The sequence below is a fragment of the Myotis yumanensis genome, unplaced genomic scaffold (assembly GCF_028538775.1).
Source record: "Myotis yumanensis isolate MYYU_CA2020_CCGP unplaced genomic scaffold, mMyoYum1.0.hap1 SCAF_2, whole genome shotgun sequence".
Taxonomy (NCBI): domain Eukaryota; kingdom Metazoa; phylum Chordata; class Mammalia; order Chiroptera; family Vespertilionidae; genus Myotis; species Myotis yumanensis.
In genome coordinates, this window is record NW_027223753.1 from 207,820,571 (window position 1) to 207,842,744 (window position 22,174).

Below are 22,174 nucleotides of genomic sequence, written 5' to 3' on the forward strand. Positions count from 1 at the left end.
ATTCTTTTTTCTTTTTGTTTTTCCGGTTGGGGTTTTTTTGCTTCTTCGTCTTTCAAATCTTTGACTTGATTCTTGCGATCCTCTAGTCTGCTGTTGGAACTCTGTATAATATTCTTTATTTCAGTCAGTGTATGCTTAATTTCTAGTTGGTCCTTTTTCATATCCTCGAGGGTCTCACTAGACTTATTGAGGGTCTTACTAAATTTATCGGCGGTTTCTAGAAAATTCTTGAAAAACCTTATAAGTGTGATTTTGAACTCTATATCCAGTAGTTTGCTTTCCTCCATTTCTGTCATTTGTGACCTGTTTCTTTGTCTCCACATTTTTTATGCTTCCCTGTGTTGGTAGAGTGGCTTTCTGTGCTAGGTGTCCTATAGGGCCCAGTGGCTCAGCCTCCCCAATTACCTGAGGTGGACACTCTTGGTGCACCCCTTTGTGGGCGTTGTGCACAGTCTTGTTGTAGTTAAGCCTTGATTGTTGTAGGTATCACTGGGAGGAATTGACCTCCAGGCCAACTGGCTGTGAGAATCAGCTGTGTCTGCAGTGGGAGAACTTGTGTGCTGAAGACACCATCCTGGGGCAAGACTTGCTTCAGTGGGGCTTTGGTGTTCACTGCGTCTGCCCCCTGAGTGTGTCCCTTATGGATGTGAGGAGTTGTAATCTGGATGGTCCCATTCTGACCACTGGGTACACTGGCTCTTGGATCTCTAAGGAGGTGCTAATTTAGCCTCTGTCTGAGGCTATCCAGCAGGAGCTATGGAGAGATCTGCAGATTCCTCATCTTTGGGATTTGGAGGTGCCCAGATGAGGCCCAGCTGTGAAGCAATGCAAGCTGCTGTGGGGCCTTGGGCCTTCTTTTGGAAGTTCTGGGTCTCTTTGACCCAGCTGCAATTTGTTAGGTAATTTTCAGATTGCAAAGGGCCAGGCCTTTCATATGCAAAAGCCTCTGGTAGCAGCTTGGGTGGGGCGGGGTCTCAGGGGATCAACAGGGTGGAGCAAACAGCTAAGGCTGCTCCTCGTCCTACCCTAAGAGGCCCAGGGTCTCAGTGTCCCATGGTAATAGCTGCAAGCACCTCTGAGAGAAAGCCGCCCTCGAGTCCTGACTGCTGCCAGACAGTCCAGTTTCTCCCCTATGAGTCTGGGTCCCCAGAGACTCACCCGGAACTGGAGTTCAGAGCAGCCGGGAGCTTAAGACTCTCTCCCGATTGAAAAAGACAGCTGCGTCCTCAGTTGCCAGCCCTTTCCACGTGCGCCTCCGTACCTCTGCACTTTACTTCCACACCGCACCTCCTCTGAGTTGCAGTGTGCTTTTCTATTTCCTTCTAGTAGAATTTCCACTCAGCCAGCCTTTCTGTGGTTCTGGATGATGTCCGTTTTGTCTTTTAGTTTTATTTTTGAAGTAGTTGTGCGAGGCAGCAATTTCCGGTGTTTACCTATGCTGCCATCTTGGTTTCCCCGCTCCTCCTATGCTTTTGCTGCTCTCAGACACGGTGGACACCAGTGATTGGGGCTGGACAGGACAGAGTCAGGGCTCAAGGGTGCCTGCTTCACATGCCTGGTGCAGCTCCTGAGGGGCCCTCTATGGGGCTCTGCTTCCTCCTGAGGTCAGGAGGTATAGGGTCTGGAAATGTGGCCAGAAGCCCTGAGCCAGGGGACTGTGTGGACAGAAGGGTCTGGAATGCTGCAGACAGAGTGGGTGCTGTATGGAAGGCTCAGGGACAGAACACTGATGGGACCTTGAGAGGCTGCCACCCAATCAGGCAACGGCTGGCCCACACCCAGGACCGGAGCTGCAGATGCTGCTCCTGAGTCACCAAGTTGCTCTCTGAGGTCCCTCCCTCTTGACTTTGAAGCCTATTTGTCTGGGGTTGAGGTTCTCCTGCCATGTGGAGTGTGGCCTGCCCATCTGTAAAGTGAGTTAAATGATGATCCCTGAAGCTTCTCAGGCCTGAGTGTGTATGTGCACATATGTGTGCTCACAGGTGTGTGTATGAGGGGGTCAGCACACATTGTACCTGAAAGGGTGGGATGCAGGGGTTAGTACTGAAGGCACCTGGCCAGCCTGGCTCCTATGCCCCTTCCTGATGCTGTGAGTGTAGATGTCACCCAAATCCTGTCTGTCACCTGAGGAGAGGAAGCCCCTGCATATGATCAAGATCAGACAAGGCCAGGGAGGCAGGGAAGGGCTGCCCATGCAGGGCTATAAGGGCCCTTGGGTATGTCTGAGTGGCCCCCCAAGTGTGTGGAGACAGCAGCCAGGAGATGGGGGTGCGTGGGTGGTGTGGCTGACCACTTTGGCTGTTACTGGAGGTGGCAAGACCACAGCCTTGACCTGACCCACCACAGGGCCTTGCCTCCATCAGAACCCCCTAAACTGGGCCTCACTGGGAGCAGCTGGGTGGCTCACCAGGCCTGGGCATGCTGCCCCGACTGCTTGGATCGGATCCCTGTCCGCCCAGACAGTGGTGGGGGCTACATCCCAGCTGCCTTGCCCACCCGGGCTGGGCTTCCCCCAGCTTTGGCGCCAGCCCCACCCACCCATTGCTATTTGGGAAGGGAGGACAGATTTTCCTTTTACTGGGTCTCCTCCTCCTCCTCCAGCCCTTTGCTGGCAGCGCTGGCTGGGAGGTCATTTCCGGACTCAAACTTAGGCCAGAACTCAGTGTTCTCCAGAGGCCCCGCTGGGTAGGGGGCTGGATGAAGCTCAGGACCTTCTCCTGGACAACACCCAAACTCCCTCATGATAACCCCAGAGGGACACTGTGCCCTCCAGCCACATACGGGGCACTGCCCCTTCCCACCCACTCATCTCCCCTGCTCCTGTGAGACCTGAGTGGCATGGGGCCCAGGCCTTGCCTGTGCATGGGTGGGGCCATCTCCACACTCTCCGGTGAGCTGCTAGCTGGGCCCAGCATACTTCAGGACCCAGTCTAGAGGTGGCATGTGAAATTCTTTGGTACAGATGTCACCCAGAGGTGGCCCAGCCTGCTGGTAAAAACAGTCAATTAGGTGCCAACATGAGTTTTCACATAAAAATCCCTGACTTCACAAATCAGCACTGCATGTCCTCTGCCGTGAATAAGTGTGTTCTGAACACACCCTGGACTATTCCTGCTGTGCACACACCTGAGCCCAGGTCCCACCTGCTGTGTTCACACCTGAGCCCAGGCTGTAAAGGCACAGCCCTGTTATCTAATAGAGAATTCCTCGCCCGGAGAGAAAGAAGATGTTTTCTGTTTAAGTGTTTAAGAAGACAAAGAAAACCTCAGCACATTTAGAGGCCACATTCTGTAGTTGAAGTGCAAAACTTTTCAAAAGCACTAGTAATGAAATAGGGGAAAGAATGTGACCAGGAAAGGCGTCCCCCCACAAACTTTCCAACAGTCACTGATTCTAAAAAGAAAGAAAGCCCCTGAGAGTGTGCACTGCAGCCATGGGATGTATTAAAACAGCAGAAAATGCACATCCTAAGACAGCTACATTACTAAAGGAGAAAACAAATGGATATCACCAACAATGGTTTTTAACGTGATAAGAAAACAAATTTTAAAAGAGAAGAAAATCAGAAGGAATTAATAAATTAATCATGAGTGACTGAAGCAGAAAAATAATAGAACTAATGAATAAACCTATGACCTGAAGTTCCGGACAGACTCCTGAATTGCACATTTGCTGGGAAGGCTCAAACAGCAGAGCACAGGCTTTGAAAACTGAACTGAGTTGGGACCACTACACACAGTACGTCTGAACCTAACCTGGTCGACTGTCTGCTAAGAACAGCAGCAGATCCAACATTCTCCAGAGGCTTTTACAGGCCCAGAGTCTCAAACATAATCCAATGTCCAGACACAGTCCAAACGACTCAACAATTAGAGAATCAGGCAAATATGAGCAACCCTGTAGAGACAATGAGCAGGTGAAACCCCAGTCAACCTGGATGCTTGTTAACCCAACAGTGAAGACTATCTTCCATCAGGTACAAGTGAACACTGGAAATGAGTGGAAAGATGGAAATTCTCAGCAGAGAAAAAAAATTATACAGAGAACCTGATGGATATTTTAGAATTCAAAAGTAAATGGTCAGAAAAAGACGTGCAAATCACATTTCTAACAAAGGGCTTATATTCAGAATACAGAAAGAACTCTTAAAACTCAGCAATTAGAAAAAAAACAACCCAATAAAAAAAATGGGCAAAATATTCTAATACGCACTTCGCCAAAGAAGATATATATAACAAATAAGCACAGGAAAAGATGTCATGATTAGTAATTGGGGAAATAAAATTAAAATTGCAGTAAGATACCATATGTATCTATCAGAATAAACACAAAACCGGCAAGTGAGCACACTGCGGGCTGGAGCTCTGTTCACAGCAGTGGGAATGAGAAATAGCACAGTGCTCTTTAGATTGGTCTGCCAATTTCTTTTAAAATTACACTATACTTACCACAACTCAAACATTGCACTCCTGAGCATTTCTTCTAAAGAAATGAAAACTTATGTACACAGAAAACCTGTATATGATGTTCACAGCAACTTTATTATACAACCTAAAGCTAGAAGCAACCCAAATGTCCTTCAGGGGTGAGTGCTGAACCAACTGTGCTATGAACATGCCCCAGAAGAAGAGCGGATGACTGAGAGGCACAATAACTTGGATGAATCTCAAAAGTATCAGGAGAGAAAGAAACCAGCCTCAAAGGTCAAGGCGGGGAGCAGCCAGGATGTGACATTTTGCGTGTGGGCTGTTGTGAGCAGAAGGCAATCAAGACCCAGCCAATTCCAGAAAAAACTTCACCTCCCCCCTAACTCCCTAAAAGTATTGATAGGGGGCCTGTACCAGGAGGAGAGCTAACTTTCTCACGTGAAAGACTCACTTGCACGGCAGGGCAGACATCTGATTACCAAACATCTGCTCTTTTCATCCTGTGACTTACCCTCCTCCCCTCTGTGGCCACAGATACCCTCTTCTCCTAACCTATGGATGGCTATAGACCTCAGCTGCCTGTCTTTGGTCTCATATTTTTATGGGGCTCTCCTACATATACAATTAAACATTGTTCTGTTAACCTGTCTATGTCAATTTAACTATTAGACCAGCCAAAGAACCTAGAAGGGAAGAGAGAAAATGTTTCTGTGCCTATCGTTACATGTTGTATGATTCCATCTAAATGACTTTTTGGCAAAGATGAAACTATGGAGACAGAGAACAGACTTGTGGACTAAGATTAGGAGGAGGGTTGGACTAGAGGGGGCGGCATGAGGACATTTTGTGGGGCCAATGGAACTGACTTGAATCTGAGGGGTGGTGGCTTTGTCCAAACTCACAGAACTGAACATCATGAAGACTGAATTTCAGAGTACATAAGCTAAATAAAAATGTAAAAAGTCCACATCCTGGGAGGAAAAGTTGGGAAAGCTGTTTTAAAGGAGAGCAAATAGACATAAAAATAATGCAATGTATGAACCTCGGTTGACCTCATTTCAGAAAAATACAGCTACACGTGGTGTCCTTGGGATAACTAGGGGAAGTTGAACATAAACTAGAAACTATTTGAGATGATGCATTTCTTAGCTGTGATGATTCCATGTTCCTGTAAGAAAGTTCTCTTATCCTCAGAAAAGGAGACCCACTCTGACCCATCAGGGGAGCAATGTCAAGATGCCTGCAGATTCCTTTCAAACAATAGGGGGAGAGGAGAGGAGAGGAGAGGAAAGGAGAGGAGAGGAGAGGAGAGGAGAGGAGAGGAGAGGAGAGGAGAGGAGAGGAGAGGAGAGGAGAGGAGCAAGGGAGAGAGATTGATATTCAGAGACAAAGGCAGAACCCTGGCAAACATTATATAATTTTTTAAATTTTCCATACATTTTATTTATAATAAGGTATAATTTTTAAATGCTGTAGGGAAAATAACTCTAGACAGATTTAACATCTGGGACTGAAATTAAATTCTCAATTCCTAAGCCAAGAGAATGCAACAGTATTTTCCAATTGCTCCTTCCAAGCTGGATGGATGTGTTCCTTGTTAATAGGCTCCGCATCTGTTTGCAAAGTTCTATAAACCAAACCAAGAATGCATTTTGCTCAGTCTTGCTTCTGTCCTTTGTATTGCACTGCAAGGCACTGAGCAGGAAGCTTCTTCAGCTGCAGCTGTGATCTGGACACCTGCTCTTCCACCTTCCTGGGTGGAGAAGTATGGGGGGTAGCCTGAGACACAACACCCATGAGGAGAGGCATGGCAGGAAACCTGGGGGTCCATGGGGAAGGAAGCACAGTCCGAGCTGTTGGTTTTGGTCACTATATTGACTAGCAGCTGACCAGACTGCAATTTGTATTCAACTTCATTGGCTCTTACAAATTTAGGATAATTTTTTCTGAATTTTAAATGGCATGGAAAGACCAATGACTTTATTGTTTATTTAAATTTTGCCAGTGATTTCAAAACCTATATAAACTCCTATTTTCAAGTGTGCAATTTGTAAGATTTCCTTTTTTTTTCAAATTACAATTATCCAGAAGAAAACCTTTCTTTTAATGACCACCTTTAAATTTCTCTCTCTCTCTCTCTCTTTCTCTCTCTCTCTCTCTCTCTCTCTCTCTCTCTCTCTCTCTCTCACACGACTATTGGAGGCATGTTTATCAATAGATGGACACCATCTCTTAATTATAGTAAAAAAATAGAAGCCAGAGAAATTCCTAAATTGTAAGGAAGACTCATGATGGCAGGGCTGCCCTGGGAGCTGGGAGCCTTCTATCACTGGAGCTAACAAAGGCTAAATATAAAAGGAAAGCACAGAGCCACTTTACTTACGAATATCAGTCCAAAAACCCCAAATAAAATATTGGAGAACAAAGACAGGCAGTACATCAAAAGGAAAAGAACACATAATAACTAAGCTATCAAAAAGATTGTTCATTATTAGAAAATCTATTAATAGAATTTAGTATGTTAATCAGAAGATCATATTTATAGATGAACAAAAAGCATTTGCCAAGATATAAGAGCTATTACTGATTACAGTAAGACTTCCAATAAAATAAGAACAAACAGATACTTTAAAACTACAAACAACAGCAACACTCCTGTCTCAGTCCACAGGCCAGCATCATGTTCGGGGGAAACAGCAGAAGCATTCCTGCTAAGGTGAAGACCACCCATGTCCACCACTAGAATGTGCTGTTGTACTGGAGGTTCTAGTCAATGAAATCAGGAAAGAGAAGCAAATTAGAGATATACAAATTGAAACGCAGTAGGTAAAACCCACACTACTTGCTAACCATTAAAACTATGTGTTTCATTGAACACTATCGAACACAATATATGCTTGTGTCAGTCATTGTCTGAAGTGCTTTATGTGTTAATTTACTTGGTCCTCACCCAAATCCTACCTGGGAGGTACTGTGATATCACATTTTACAGAAGAGGAATCTAAAGCATAGAGGCCAAAATGGCTTCACACAGCCAGTATGTGGCAAAGCTGTGATGGAATCCTGGCAGCCTGCCCCCAGAGCCATAGATGATACAGTCTATACTGGGAAAATCCATGAGAATCACTAGAAAAATAACTACAAATGATAAATCAAGCAAGGTGGCAGGATATGAAATTGATATACAGGATAAGCAGTAATCAGGTAAAAGATATAAAGAAATTAAAGACCCCATTACAACAGCAACAAAACCAAAAAAATGTCTAGGAATACAATTAACAAGAAATATGTGCAATCTCTATGAAGAAAAAAAAGAAGCACAAAAAACAAGTGAAAGATAGGCCATGTTCTTGGAAATGTAGACTCAACATGTAAAGCTGTCAATGCTTCCTAAGTTAATAAATTTAATAAAATTTCAATAAAAATATCAACTGGTATTTTTAAAACTCTCAGAGAAAAAAGAATTAAAAAAAAAAAACCAGCAACAAAACAACAAGAAAACCTACTGCATGGGAGAACATATTTGCCAATGATATCTCTGATAAGGGTTTAATCTCCAACATATACAGGGAACTCATACAACTTAACAAAAGGAAGACAAACAACCCAATCAAAAAATGGGCAACAGAGCTAAATATATACTTTTCGAAAGAAGACATAAGGAAGGTCAAGAGACATATGAAAACATGCTCAAAGTCACTAATCATCCGAGACATGCAAATCAAAATGATAGTGCGGTACCATCTCACACCTGTCAGAATGGCTATCATCAACAAATCAACAAATGACAATTGCTGGCCAGGATGCAGAGAAAAAGGAACCCTCGTGCACTGCTGGTGGGAATGCAGACTGGTGCAGCCACTGTGGAAAACAGTATGGAGTTTCCTCAAAAAACTAAAAATGGAACTTCCATTTGACCCAGTGATCCCACTTTTAGGAATATATCCCAAGAAACTAGAAACAGCAATCAGAAAGGATATATGCACCCCTATGTTCATAGCAGCACAATTTATAATAGCTTAGATTTGGACTCAGCCTAAGTGCCCATGAGCAGATGAGTGGATTAAAAAACTGTGGTACATCTACACAATGGAATACTACGCTGCTGTAAAAAAGAAGGAACTCTTGCCTTTTGCAACAGCTTGGATGGGACTGGAGAGCATTATGCTAAGTGAAATAAGTCAATCAGAAAAAGATAAATATCACATGATCTCACTCATTTGTGGATTATAATGAACAACATAAACCGATGAACAAAAACAGATCTAGAGACAGAGAAACATCGATCAGATGCTCAAACCTCAGGGGTAAGGTAGGGGAGGGTGGGGGTAAGGGGGAGTGATCAACCAAAGGGCTTGTATGCATGCATATAAGCATAAGCGATGGATGCAGACAACAGGGGGTGAGAGTGAGGGCAGGACTGGGGGGTGGGGAGACAATGGGGGAACAAGGACACATTTTTAATACCTTAATCAATAAAGAAAAAAATTCAAAAATAAAAAAGAACAGCAGTGAGGTGTGAGACAACTTTAAATGGTCTGATATATGTATAATTGGAGACCGTAAAGGATAGAAAGGCATGAGGTTGGGGGCAGAAAACATATTTTAAGAAATAATCACTGAAAAAATCCTCAACTTGATGAAAACTATCAACCCATGTAGGTCCCAGTAGTTCAAGAAATCACAAGCACGAGACACATGAGAAATTATACTAAGGCACACCATAATTGAGCGACAAAACCCGCAATAAAGAGAAAGATCTTAAAAGCAGTGAGTAAATGGTCTGCTATATGATTCTATGTCTCTGGATATATTTTTGTTCATCAGTTTATGTTGTTCATTATATTCCACAAGTAATACTTTCAACAATAAAGAATTTTTAAAAAAGCAGCGAGTAAAAAAGACACATTCTACACAGAAAAACAGAGATGAGATAACTGCAGACTTACAGTGGAGCAACACCTTTAAAGTGTTGAACAAACAAACAAAACAAAACCCAACCAAACTTGTCACAATAGAATTCAAAACCCAGCAAAAATTCTTTCAAGAGCAAAAGTTAAGTAGAGATTTTTTCACACATATATTCCTGAAAGAATTCCTCACTAGCAGAGCAGCACTATAAGAAATGACCAAGATTTTCTTCAGGCAGAAGGAAAAGAATACTAGGCAGAAATCTAGATTTACATAAAGAAGTGAAAAGCACTGAAAATGGTAACTATATGGGTAAATATATAAGATTATTTTGTATGTAAATCTTTTAAAAATATGAGATGAATTTTTACACAAAAATAAAAACAATGTAATGTGGAGTTTATAACATATGTATAAGTAAAAAAGACAATAGTATAAAAAGCCAGGAGGGGAGAGGAGAAAGTAGACTATTTTAAGGTTCCTACAGAGATATGTGTGAAGTGGTATATCACTTGAAGGTAGATTGTGAGAAGTTTATGAACCCTAAATCAAAAATAAAAAAATAAAGAGTTATAGCTAATAAACTAACAAAGGATCTAATGGAATCATAAATATGCTAGGAGAGTCCAGAAAAAAAGTCAGAAAATGAAGAAAAAGGTAACAAAGAATATGTGGGACAAATAGCTATGTAGCAGATTTAAATTTACATACATCAACAATCACACTGAATATAAATGGTTTGAATATTCCAATGGAAAGAGATTATCAGATTGGATTAAAAAGACAATTTTAAATATAAAAACCAACTAGGTTAAAATTAAAAGGGTGAAAAAAACATACCATGTTCACACTAATATAAGGAAATCTACAGTGGCTGTGTTAATATCAAAGTGGATATCAGAGAAAAGAATACTAGTAGAGGCAAAGGAGGCAACTTCATAATAATCAAGGAGTCAGTAGAGGACATAATAACACTAAACATTTATACACCTAACAAAAATAGGAAAATCCACAATTATAGTGAGTTGCACAAGTTGTAAGATACAAGATTAATATACACAAATCAATTGTATTTCTATATACTGACAATGAACAATTGTAAACTAAAGTTAAAAATTTTGAACAGTATAGAAAATATGAAATACTTCGAGATAAGTCTGACACAATATTTGTAAGTCTGTACACTGAAAACTACAAACATTACTAAAAGAAATTAAGATATAAATAAATGGAGAGATATACCTATTCATGTGTCAAATGACTTTGTATCATTAAAGCTGTCAATTACAATTGAATTCATCGATAGGTCCACACCCTCTCAACCCAAACTCCAGCAGGCTTTTATTGTGGGAAAGTACCAGCTGATTCTAAAATTTAGATGGAAATACAAAAAAGACCTAGAGTAATAGTCGAAACAATTTTGAAAAAAACAATGTTGCCTGATTTCAAGATTTACACAGCTACAGTGATTAAGACACTGTGGTATTGGCATAAAGACAGACAAATGGATCAATAGCACAGAAAGAGAATTCTGAAATAAACCCACACATATATGGAGAACTGATTTTTTTATAAAGGTGCAAAGGCAATTCTGAAGGGGAATAAAATGACAAAACTTCTAGAAGAAAACATATGAGAAAATCTTTGTGATCTTGGGTTAGTCAAAGATTTTTAAAATATGACACTAAAAGCACAACCCATAAAAGAACAAATTGATAATTGGGACTTCATCAAAATTAAAAACTTCTGTTCTTCAAAAGACATCATTAAGAGAATGAAAAGGCAAGCTACAGACAGGAATAAAATATTTGCAAAACAGGTACCTTAGGACTCATATCCAGAATATATAAAGAACACTCAATAAGGAAACCAAATTTTAAAATTGGCAAAAGATTTGAACAAACACTTCAACAAAGAATATATAGATGGCAAATAAGCACATGAGAAAATGGCCAACATCATTAGTCACAGGAACTGCAAATTAAAACAAGGAGATGCCATTTCATACCTTCTGAGATGGCTAGAATTAGAGACTGAGCTAGCAGATGTTGCTGAGGGCATGGGAGAACGGGCACTCCCACATGTGAGGGGAAAGGAGGATGGTACAACCACTGTAGAAAACAGGTGAGAAGTTTCTTAAAAAGTTAAACATACACCTATCACATGACCCAGCCATTTCACTCCTACATATCTACCCACAAGAAATGGAATACTATGTCCACACAGTCTGGTACATGAATGTTCATAGCAGTTTTATTTGTAGACTTTCAAGGATGAGCCTGCTCTGACAACACCTCCTCACTGTGGTCTGGGGGCCCAGCTCCTCAGGGTGCTGGGCATCATGTGAGGCAGGTGGCCTGCCTGGCACAGGGTCATCCCATCTGGGCACAGCCCCCTGTGCTGACTCCTACTGGGTTTACTGCGTGGAGCCCCCTCAGCCCTCCCCAAATTGCTCCTGCTGCCACCCAACAGGCTCATCATACCTCAGAGCTCCCATCACCATGGTGGACTGGCCTATCTCAACCCCGACCTGTCCCAGATCTTCCCCCGACCTTCTCAAGCCTCTCCAGAGCTTAGATTGAGAGCCTTCTGCCCACCGAGGCCCTTTCTTTCACAGCCCGCATCTTATGTCAGGAATCCTGTTGATCCTTCCTTCAAAATGGCTCCAGAACCCACGCTCCCTGTCCTGGCCCCATCTTTCAGCAGTGCCTGCAGCCTCCAGAGCCTGTGCCCCCTGTCCTCGTGTTACCTGCACCAGAGCTCAGGTGCCCAATCCTGGCTCCAGCTGCCCCTCCACCTGCTATTCTCAGTCCAGGCCCACCTGGGCTGAAGCTTCTTGGGCCCACCTTGCCACACATTTAACCTTGCACTTCTGACGCCCTCCTCATCACTGGGTCTTTCTCATCACAGGCTTCTATTGCTTTCTAAGGCACTTACCTTGTCTACTGGCCACCTGCTGCCCTCATGCTGATGAAGATGCTCAGAGGAAGACCTGTGTCCACCACATCCCTGCCGCCTCTCAGGCCCCAAGTGGTGGCTGGTACGTGGCCAACATGTCCTGTGGGTGAGTGAACCCCATGGCCTTAAACCATCCAGTGTGCAATGACCAGGCGCTGCTATGCTGTGCTCCCAACCTCGACCAGGCGACTCCCGGGTGGTGATGGGAGTGTGTCCCGGTGGCCTAGGCCAGTGGTCGGCAAACTGCAGCTCGTGAGCCACATGCGGCTCTTCGGCCCCTTGAATGTGGCTCTTCCACAAAATACCGACTTCTGTGCATGGGCCACAAAGTTTCAACCGCACTGTACATGCGCGCCCACACCTGGTATTTTGTGGAAGACCCACACTCAAGGGGTCAAAGAGCCGCATGTGGCTCTCGAGCCACAGTTTGCCGACCACTGACCTAGGCATACAGGTGAGCACCTGAGGTCCGGTGGGAGTTTGGGCAGACAGAAAAGGAGCTCCTGCTGAAAGTCAGGTGTGGGGATAGACCATCCCAGCCACTGCATGCTTGACGGGTTCTGGGAGAGATGTCTCTGCCTGCCCATGAGTCTCCCTCTGCAGGGTCCTGTGTCCCAACCAGGGCTTTAGCGTCTCGAAGGGGCCATGGGCTCATTGAGGTGAGCACAAGTGAGCAAGCAGACAGTTTTGTGAAAAAGTGAGATGCACATGCTGGGAAGTGGCTGGGGTCACATATGTGACCTGACCTCCCACGCCCACGGAGGCAGTGGGAGAGGCTGTTTCCACAAGTTATAAACTGTACTTTGTAGCCAGGGCAAGAATGGAGTTTTCATTATTGTCATTTTAAGTAGTTTTGCAAAAGTAAAACTAGAAAGACCTGTGCAAGCCAAACATTTAAGAAAGGGTTGGGAGAGAGGGGACAAAGTATTAATTTGTGTGAGAATGAATTAGCTTCTCTAGACAGCAGGTGGCCGCAGAGCCAGGTCTGATGAGTATGTGACCAGGCGCGTGTGCACAAGGGGTGGGGAGGGTCTGAGTGAGGGGTACAGACAGGAGCCAGAGCCAGTGGGGGCAGCCCATGACATTTATTGAACTCCGACATGGTGCAGAGGCGCTTCCTGGCCAGTCTGAATCCTCCAGCCACCCCGGAAGCTGCCCAAGGCCCATGTGTGGCCTCCCCACACATAACATCTCTGTGAACTCCGAGCCTAGCACCTCCTTCATCCCACTTCTCAGGTCAGGTTCCGGCACCTGCTTTTCCTTCCCTCAGGACAAGGGAAAGGGTACAGCATGAGACCTGCACAAGACCTGCATGGACATGTGGACCAAGACAAGCAAGGGTATGAGGGGAAACAAAGTCAGCAGGTGGGGCCAGGTGAGAGAGGGGCAGCCACAGGTCTAGATGAATGAGGAGAGGACAGCTAATAAGAAATGCTCTCAAAATGCTAAATCAACTCTTAAAACAGTTACACTGACACTAAGGAGCAATATTTCTAAAATGCCCCCAAGCACTGAACACTGAACATAATAAGCGCTGCATGCGGACATGTGAGAAGACTGGAGCAGAAGTTACTGAATGCACAGAGTCAGGGACAGGCCTGGAGCTCACAGACAGCTGTAGATATAGACTTGCTTTGTTGGCATGTGTACCTCTATAGACCATTTTGTTAGTAAAGAAAACCTCTATTTATATTTGTGACACAGGGTGGGCTGTCTGTACAGAGCGTGCGAGCCAGGTGGACGCCAGGGTTCGCAGTGTGGAAGATGCCGGGCAGGATTAGAGTGCACCCATCCCAGTGACCTCAGACGTCAGCCTAGAAGAGAGAGAGGCACAGGGAGACAGGTTACAGCATTCTCACAAAATGAGGTAAGACAGGAAATGTATTGCCCTGTGGCATCTTCACAGCCTTGGCATCTATCTCCCTCCTTTTGTTGGGACAGACAGTCTCAGGTCGCTGCTCAGTGGCCTTGAGCTGGAGACCAAAGCCCAGCAGAGGGAGAAGGACCCACCAGGGGCCCCTGTGCTTGTCATCACGTCAGGGGCATGATGAGAACCACCTGGACAATCTTAGGCCACCACAACCATTTCCACAGCAACCACTCAGTGAGGGGCACTGGAGTCATACTGCCCACAGGGGCTGCCTCCCTGTCCCCCTGTGCATCCCTTCAGCCCTTTCAACATTGTGGAGTAGGGAAGAGGGTCTGGACCAAGGTGGAGAGGTCCCATCTCCCTGGGTGTGGTCACACTGTGTTCTCCAATGTGCCCTAGGTAGGGAGGCCAGGTGAGTGGCCCAGGTGTGTCCAGGAAAGTTGTCACTGCTCTGGGCTCCTCACCATGTGCCCTGGCCAGGTCGCAGGATCTCACCTCCTACCGCGTGTAACCTTGAACCCTCTCAGAGTTCCCTCATGCACTTCTCTGCAAGTGTCTGGGTTAGGAGGTCTTTACAATCACACGACATGTGAGAGCAGAATGATTTAGTAGTAACATTTCTCTGAAACTACACACCCTTTATGCTAAATTTCAAATAACCTGGGAGTGTGGCCGACCTCAGGCCCTGGATGGCATAGTCACTGCCTTCCTGAAAATACGCTCGCCTCTAACCCCTAGCCCCTCACTGAAGATCCTTCAGGGTGAAAGGCCAAGTGAGAAAGGCCTCATGTATGTGTGTGGAGACTCCAGCATCTTCCATGCCTAGGCCCAGGCAGGGAAGAGAAGCCCTGAAGGAGGCACATTTCACACCCAGGACTAGCCAGTCTCTGAGTGTCCTAGCCACTGAGCAGCACTCACCTGGCATTGATGAGGTACTGGGCAAGGCTGATGTTGGCTGGGGTCCCTGTGATGGTGATCTGGCGCTCTGATGACCCTTCTGTGGCATTGGCGATTTTGATCTGAGCTCCAGACATCTGTCGAATTTCATTGATTTTGGTCCCTTGGCGTCCAATTATACAGCCTATTAGCTAGAAAAAAGGATGGAGGAATTTCTTAGAGAAGAGCCCATGGCAGCCCTGAGAAGAGTGTGCAGAGCTCTGGGGGAAGCTTGTGGGGATGGCCCAGCCTTGGTCTCTACCCCACACCACCAGCTCCTTGCTTCCAGGAGGAAGAGGCACTGTCTTCCTGTGGGAGGAATGGGAGCTGTGGGCACCAGGGCTCTGCTTGGTGCCCTATTTGTGAGCCATCCTGACAAATCAGGAGACCAGAGAGTCACGTGGTTGCCACTTGCCCAATGTCCTTTGGGAGCCCAGAGGCCCAGTGCCAGCACCAAGGCTAAGACCATGCTGGTACCTTCTGGGCTGGGTTCTCAGGGTGGTGGGATGTTTGTTTGAAGCCAGAGTAAAGCTCGCTGCTGCCTGAAACCTCTTTGGATAAACTTGGGTGGAATTCTGAGGACATGTCAAGTGTTCCCTTTCCTTCCTATCCTGTAATCTCTGTATAAGGATGGATGCAGTGGCCTCTGAAGGAGTAGACAGTCCTTGGGAATGAAACAGCCAGAGGGACAAGGGCCTCCTCGGACACAGGACAGCCACACGTGGGGCCAGATTGCAGCCTGAGGTCCCTGCTGTGCATGGCAGTCCAAGTCCATGGACAGAACTGAGTCCCTTCATTCACACAGGGGCCGCCGATGAGAGCTCTGAGCATGAGCAGAGAAAGAAGAGACCAGACAAGTGGGGCCTGGGCAGTTGGTTTCCTATCCACCTCTCATGTAGCAGCCTGGACAGTGGTGTCAGCACTTCCTGTTCTTGTGTCAGCAGCAGCAGGTGCAGGGCTGGAGGAAATCCATTTCCAAATGAGTGAAGTGACTCTGAACCTGCGAGATGACAACAGCTCACTGGGGACACAGGTGCACCTCAACTAGCTCTTGTCCCTGAGGTGACTTCCAGCGTCTCAGTTCTGCTCATCTGCAAGGCCATCTCTGTTCCTCTCCTAGGTTAGACCAGCTGCCTCGCTAGACCTTAACACAGTCTCTCCAACTGTCCAGACAAACTTCCCCAAGCTGCTCAGCTTCCTCCACCTCCTGCCCAAGTTCCCCCAACTCCACTCACATCTCTCCAGGCTCTGCCCACACACTCCTGGGCCCACCTACCGCCCAGGCTCTGCCCACATCTCACCAGTTGCACCCCTTACTCCTTTGTGCATGGCCCTGAGGTCAGGGAGAGTGACTTCCACAGATACCAGCCTGAATCCTTGACTCGCTCTTCCCTGGCACCCTCCCGCTGGCAGAGAAATCTTGAGGGCTCCTTTCTGACCAGGCCCAGTCAAGGCAGTTGACTGGCAAGCCCACTGGGGCAGGTGCGGGGGCAGCAGCACTGGAGGAAGAATGTGGGGCCAGCTGAGTTCCCCGAAGATGCCAGCACTCGGGAGGGCCCACCTGAGCTTCCCGCCCTGACTTGGTATGTCCTCCAGCTGTCCTCACACCTTCCTTGGTCACTAGAAACGGAATGTGTGGAAGTCCACTTCCTTTGTACTTCAGTGTGAGTGGTCCTGCCCAGCCTGCCTGTTTCTGCTCCAGCAAAAGCCATCTGAGGTAGATTTCCTCTGTGTGCCCTCCCTACATTCTCTTAAACATGTTTGTCTTCCCGTTTTTCTTACTGAAAACATTCACACCCACACCTCTCTTCTTCCCTGCCCTCAGGGCATCTCCCCTCCCTGAGACTTCACACCCCCTGAGCTGCTCCCCACCCCTGACATGGAACATCTCTCTTCCAGATAAAACCATGCAGTCTGAGTGCCAATGAGAAACCACAACTGTCAGCACAGCCCCCAACACTGACGCCGGCTGAGCATAAGGCTCCTCTAAGTAGCTACAGGGGGATGTGACAAGAGCGCTAATCTGGACAGGAGCGCAAGGCCCACATCTGCTCTGCCCTGGACTGCCTTTTCACACGGCCTCTCTGGCTCTCCAGGCCCCCTGGACATTCAGTCCAGAGACCAGCTCTCACCTAAGTCTTTCGTGCCTTTCGTGCCTCCATTGGACATTTAAAGAAAGATTACAGAGGTACTCTCAAATAATGCAGCCCCCTCCTAACCAGATTTCCAAGTCAAACCCCACGGGAACCACGGGAGCACATCTACCTTTGCACAGTTCTTCCAGCTGCCTGTGTGAACCCTTAGGTTCCCTGTCTCAGCAGAAGGGGCCCACGTGTAGGGTCCCCACAGGCACAGTGACAAGAGCGAGGCAAGCTGTGCAACAGGCAGTGAGGGCACAGCGGTGATCATCAGAGATGGAGTCCAAGGCTGCCAGCTGCTGGGGGCAGCTCCTTGCAGGGCTCTTGGCCCTGACCCAGCCTGGGGCCCCACGGCCACAAGGGCAGGCTGGCCATGTTGTGGACCCTGTGCGTCATTTAGGTCATCACATTTATTGCACTGTCCAGAGTTCCTTTTTGCAGGTAAGTCATGGTGACATGTAGGTGTCGGTACAATTTTCCTTTGTCTGATCTAATTTTGACCAAGAGACGGAGATTGACAAGATGATAGGCAAGTGTCCCAACAGATACACGTTCTACTTGCTCTTTTCTCTCCAGGGTGGCAGGAGGCCCTGGGGCCACACGTCCCCTGCATGAGATCCTTTGCCAGGAAGGGCCAAGGAGTGGGATCTGCAGGGCACACAGGGCCCAGAAGGCGTCCTCCTTCTGAGGAGCTCCCCCAGCAGGAGGATGGCAGCCATGCACTGGGAGGGGACCCAGGTAACATCAGCTTTCCAAACAAGTGTATCTCCTTGCTTGTTAGGTTCATTTCAGTTTTAAAACAAAGGCCCAAATCAGAGCAGGATATCTGGTGTTGGTGAAAAGGTGGTTTAAGGAAGGCTACAAAGGGGGGAGCCCACAGCAGAGTGGTGACTTGCACGTATCGTGTGGGTGAAAAGACTTGGCAGCCTGCCCAGAGTCGCTGCTCGAGTACCAGCCACAGTGGGAGGACCTGTCTGGAATCCTTGAAAGCAGAAACTGGATCTGCATGAGAACGCAGAGCCACTTCTCCCCGTGCAGGAGTCTGGCCTGCAGATGCACAGGGTCCCTGACGAGAGCGGTCTCTTCTGGAGGGCCCTCCCGTCCACCTGCCCATCTCTTTCCTGTGGGTCATCTACGAAGGGAAGAGACAGGATTTCCTGCCAGGCTGGTGGGAGGGGCAAAGCAGTGAAGGTTACTGAGGGCCGTGGTCCTAGGGCAAGAAAGTCCAAGTCCCCCACATAGCAGCCTCTCTGTGTTGCTCAGGGCAGCTGCCCCTCCAGGATACATGCCCCATATCCACCCTAGTATCCTACGTTGGGGATCCAAGTCAACATTCTTATATGATTCAAGGATTCAGAGGATGATGTGGGAGGACTGAGTGTGACGGGAGCTTGAAAGGCCATCTCCTCAGAGTCCAGGCAGGTGGATGCCAGATCCAGGAATCCAGACAAACCTGTGACATCCCATACCCTGCAGACTCACAGAGAACCCCAAACCCTCCAGAGTCCCAGGGAGCATGGGGCAGGGCCACTCCAGAGCATCCCTGGGCCACCATTCTTCAAGGACCAACCCTGAAGCAGGGCAGTGCCTTCACATGGGGTCAGCGGGGCCTCAGCTTCCCTGCCAGCTCTGGCATCTAAATTCTAAGTAAACTCCGAAGCGCCCTATTTGTTCTTTTCTTATCTAGTACCTCAGGGGCTTTTATGGACATTAAACTGCTTAACATGAGAAGGGATGGGCAGGTTATAAGGTGAGGTCAAGGGGGCTCGGGCATACTCACATCATTGGGAATGGTGAGCTCATGAGTGCTGGCCGGGGGGCTGGCATCCAGACCTGGGCACACCAAGGGTACACGGTTAGGCTGGCAGAAGGCTGCTCACATCACACCCCAGTGCCCAGTCCATGCCAGGCCCAGGCAGGGCCAGAGGCTGGCCCAAGGGGTAAAGTCAGTGCAGCTGGAGGTCAAGGGCTCTGTGAGCTCTTTGCTCAACTGCAATGCAATTCCTGAGTCCCAGCTTCTCTCAAAACAAGGAAAACAAAACCCAGCAGAATGATGTTTCACTTTTTCATTTTGGGCATGTCATATGGAGGGACAACTCTCGAAGCCCTTCACAGACATGCAGGAAACTCCATGATAAGCAGCTCTCGAGTGTGGCCAAGTCTTGGGAGCTGCATAGGGTACCAGGGCGCAACCCTGCAACCTGGTCCCTGTCTTCCATAGGTTCTCTGTCCACTCTGCTCCTCCCTCTCCCTGACTGAATAGCCCCACTGGTGTCAGCTGTCTCTCATTGCCCTCTGACCCTAAACTCCCCAAAGGCTGCTACACAGCCTGCTTCAAGGCCCAGTGGGCAGTTCTTCCAGCCTGTGCATCACTGATTCTAAAATAGACTGCCGGGCCACTGGAAGACTGCATGGGTGTCTATGTTGGAGATGAAGACACAGGCCTAATTTGTCACCAAGCCTCAATCTTTATCTTGACAAAATTCAGCTTAGGACCTGCCAAATCAAGACAGCTCTTCAGAGTTCAGGACAAGATCTACTCTTGTTTGACAAGAAAACACATGGGGGCGACTGTGGTAGGGGAACCATGGGGACAAAGGCCTAAGGCAGACTGGCTCCCTATAACCAGTCCTTCCATCTCCTTCTGAGGAGGCATTTCAAACCTAAAGTCCACAGCTGAGACCCTGTTATTCTCCCCACAGGGTCCTAGCATATCAGGTCCTGCAGCTCAGCCCAGACGCTGAAGCCCCCTGGCTCCCCTGCTTCTCTCCACCCACAGCTAACTACACAGACCAGGCTCATGTACCTTGAGAATATTCTGGAACCTGAGCCCTCTTCCCACCCCACATTGGTCACTTCCTCTGCTCATGCCTTTCAGTCTAATCTCCATATGGCCCAGAGAGGTCCCAAAAAAACGAAGGTCAGATGCCTTCAAGACTCCAAACCCACCAAGGGTTCCAACATCTTCCCTGTGCCCCCAGGATGCGCTCCATGCCCTCCAACCCTGGACCTGGGGCTGGCCTGTGCCCACTCTCACCTCCCACCTTCTCACAGCCCACACCCCTCTTCCTGCTTCTTCCCCTACGGCACTTGTGTCCCCAAAATCAGATGCACTTTGGCCATCTGTTTTGCTGCCATGAGTGAACCTGTGAGGGTGGGACTGTCCTGGGGGCCCACTGAGCACGGGCACTCAGGTGGCAGGTGCTGCATGAATCAATTCATCCTGCATTGTCTGTTATTTTTCTTTTGCAGCTAAACCTAGAGTTTCTGTTATTTATCTTCTTTTAATAAGGGTATTTTTACTATGATTATTTGGTTGTTTAACCATCTATACACATTCCATACATTGTGACATTTAAAATGCATTTAAGAGATTTCCTTAGTCCTGAGTCCTACACAGGAACTGCTAACAGCCTGGCTTGGGATGGACATAAAGGCATGAGTCATATTTGTTTAACTTGGTATATTTTGATCGAGGGGAGGAAGGTATCAGATTTGTTTACAAGAGGAAAGTAAAATTCAACTAATAATGTGAGAACACATCATTTAAAACTTGTATTCCTGTGTCAGGGCTCTGTGCGAAGGCATGAGTGTGCCCCTCCTGAAGTAGCATCCCCACTCTGGGATAGGAACAATGCTTCCCCAACGTAGCACGAGCCTGCTTTGGAAAGAATGCTGACATCAGCCATTTAGGGTCCTGTCAAACAAGCCAATGCCTCTCACAACCACCTTGCTTAACCTGCTGTGATGGGGAACACACATGTGAGTGCATGTGTGCAAGTACTTATGTGCATGAGAGTACCTGAACTTCAGGTCACCTGGGGCCTTGGAGAGGGAGGTTGTCACAGATAGGAGTGAGTAACCCCATCCCTGAGGCCTGAAGGCCATGGGGAGGGGCTGTGGGGGAAGGTGGGGGCTGAGTGTCCTGGGCAAGCCAGGCCCTAGGGGTTGCCAGATCATCTCCAGGAGCCCTTCGCTGGGTAATTACAGGAAATCATGTTATAAACTGCTAAAGGCTGTACAGACACACATGTATCACCCAGATATTAACTTTGTAAGCGCTGATATTCACTTCCAAAATCAAAATATTCTATAAATGCTTTAATTTTCACTCATTAAATTTTTCATTAACTTAAATAAAGGCTACACCGAGATGGAACCCATTTCCAGTGCATGGGGCATCGGGGCCAGTGTCTCAGCCTCAAGACACCCGTGAGCCCCAATGGGCACAGCTGGGCCCAGATGCAGACTGTGGGAAAGTTTTGGGGCTTCTTCCAGCCTCAGCTGCACCCTGGGGCCCAGAACACACCACTGGGCTGACAGACAACTCTGCAGGAAATGCTCTTCCCCTCCGTCTTCCCTTTAGAGCTAGACTCTCGTTCTTCTGCTCTGACCCAGGATTTCAAAGGGATGGGAGAGCGGGCAGCGCCCCCTCATCATAGGAAACCCACTATGCCAGGCCACAGGCTTCCACTTGCCGCACTGCTCCTTGCACTGGGTAATGGGATGTATAATCTCTGCCTTGCCCTGCGGTGTCCCAGCACAGTTTTTATTAGAATCAGAAGGGGTGCCCAGAGTGCTCTTATCCATGAGAGTGTGCTCCTGCCTCCTAGGAAATACCTTTGGGGAAGGCACACATCACGGTAAAGTCTGCACTGCAGGTCCCCACTAGGAGGAGAAATGACAACAGAGATGGTGACTCTGCCATGTTCAGGAACTTTGGGTGACAGGCAGCCATGCTCTGAGCACTGCTGGAGCCCATGACCCACCACAACACTCCCAGCAGTGACCCAGGCAAAGGCTGGGAACTGCGGGTGTGACTCTGGTATGGGCTCTGATTCCATGGCACGGGCCTCCCTTTGCCGAGGAGCTGGCTGCCCCCTCCTCCCCGGGTCATGCCCAGGCCTCCACTGGCCACTAGAGCGCTTTGTTTT

The 22,174-nt window shown here is 47.5% G+C and overlaps 1 protein-coding gene across 14 annotated transcripts in view; it reads right to left on the minus strand.

Annotated features, from left to right (window-relative positions):
- Nucleotides 1-10,464: 10,464 nt before the first annotated feature.
- Nucleotides 10,465-22,174, minus strand: part of PCBP3 (poly(rC) binding protein 3) — a 210,778-nt gene continuing 199,068 nt past the window's right edge. For all 14 annotated transcript variants that reach the window (XM_070407045.1, XM_070407043.1, XM_070407052.1 and 11 more), the window contains 3 exons: nucleotides 19,021-19,073; nucleotides 15,085-15,254; nucleotides 10,465-14,110 (listed from right to left, as the gene is read on the minus strand). In XM_070407045.1, coding sequence (XP_070263146.1) covers nucleotides 14,074-14,110; nucleotides 15,085-15,254; nucleotides 19,021-19,073 — 260 coding nt within the window. In that variant the 3' untranslated portion in view covers nucleotides 10,465-14,073. The remainder of the gene's footprint in view (nucleotides 14,111-15,084; nucleotides 15,255-19,020; nucleotides 19,074-22,174) is intronic.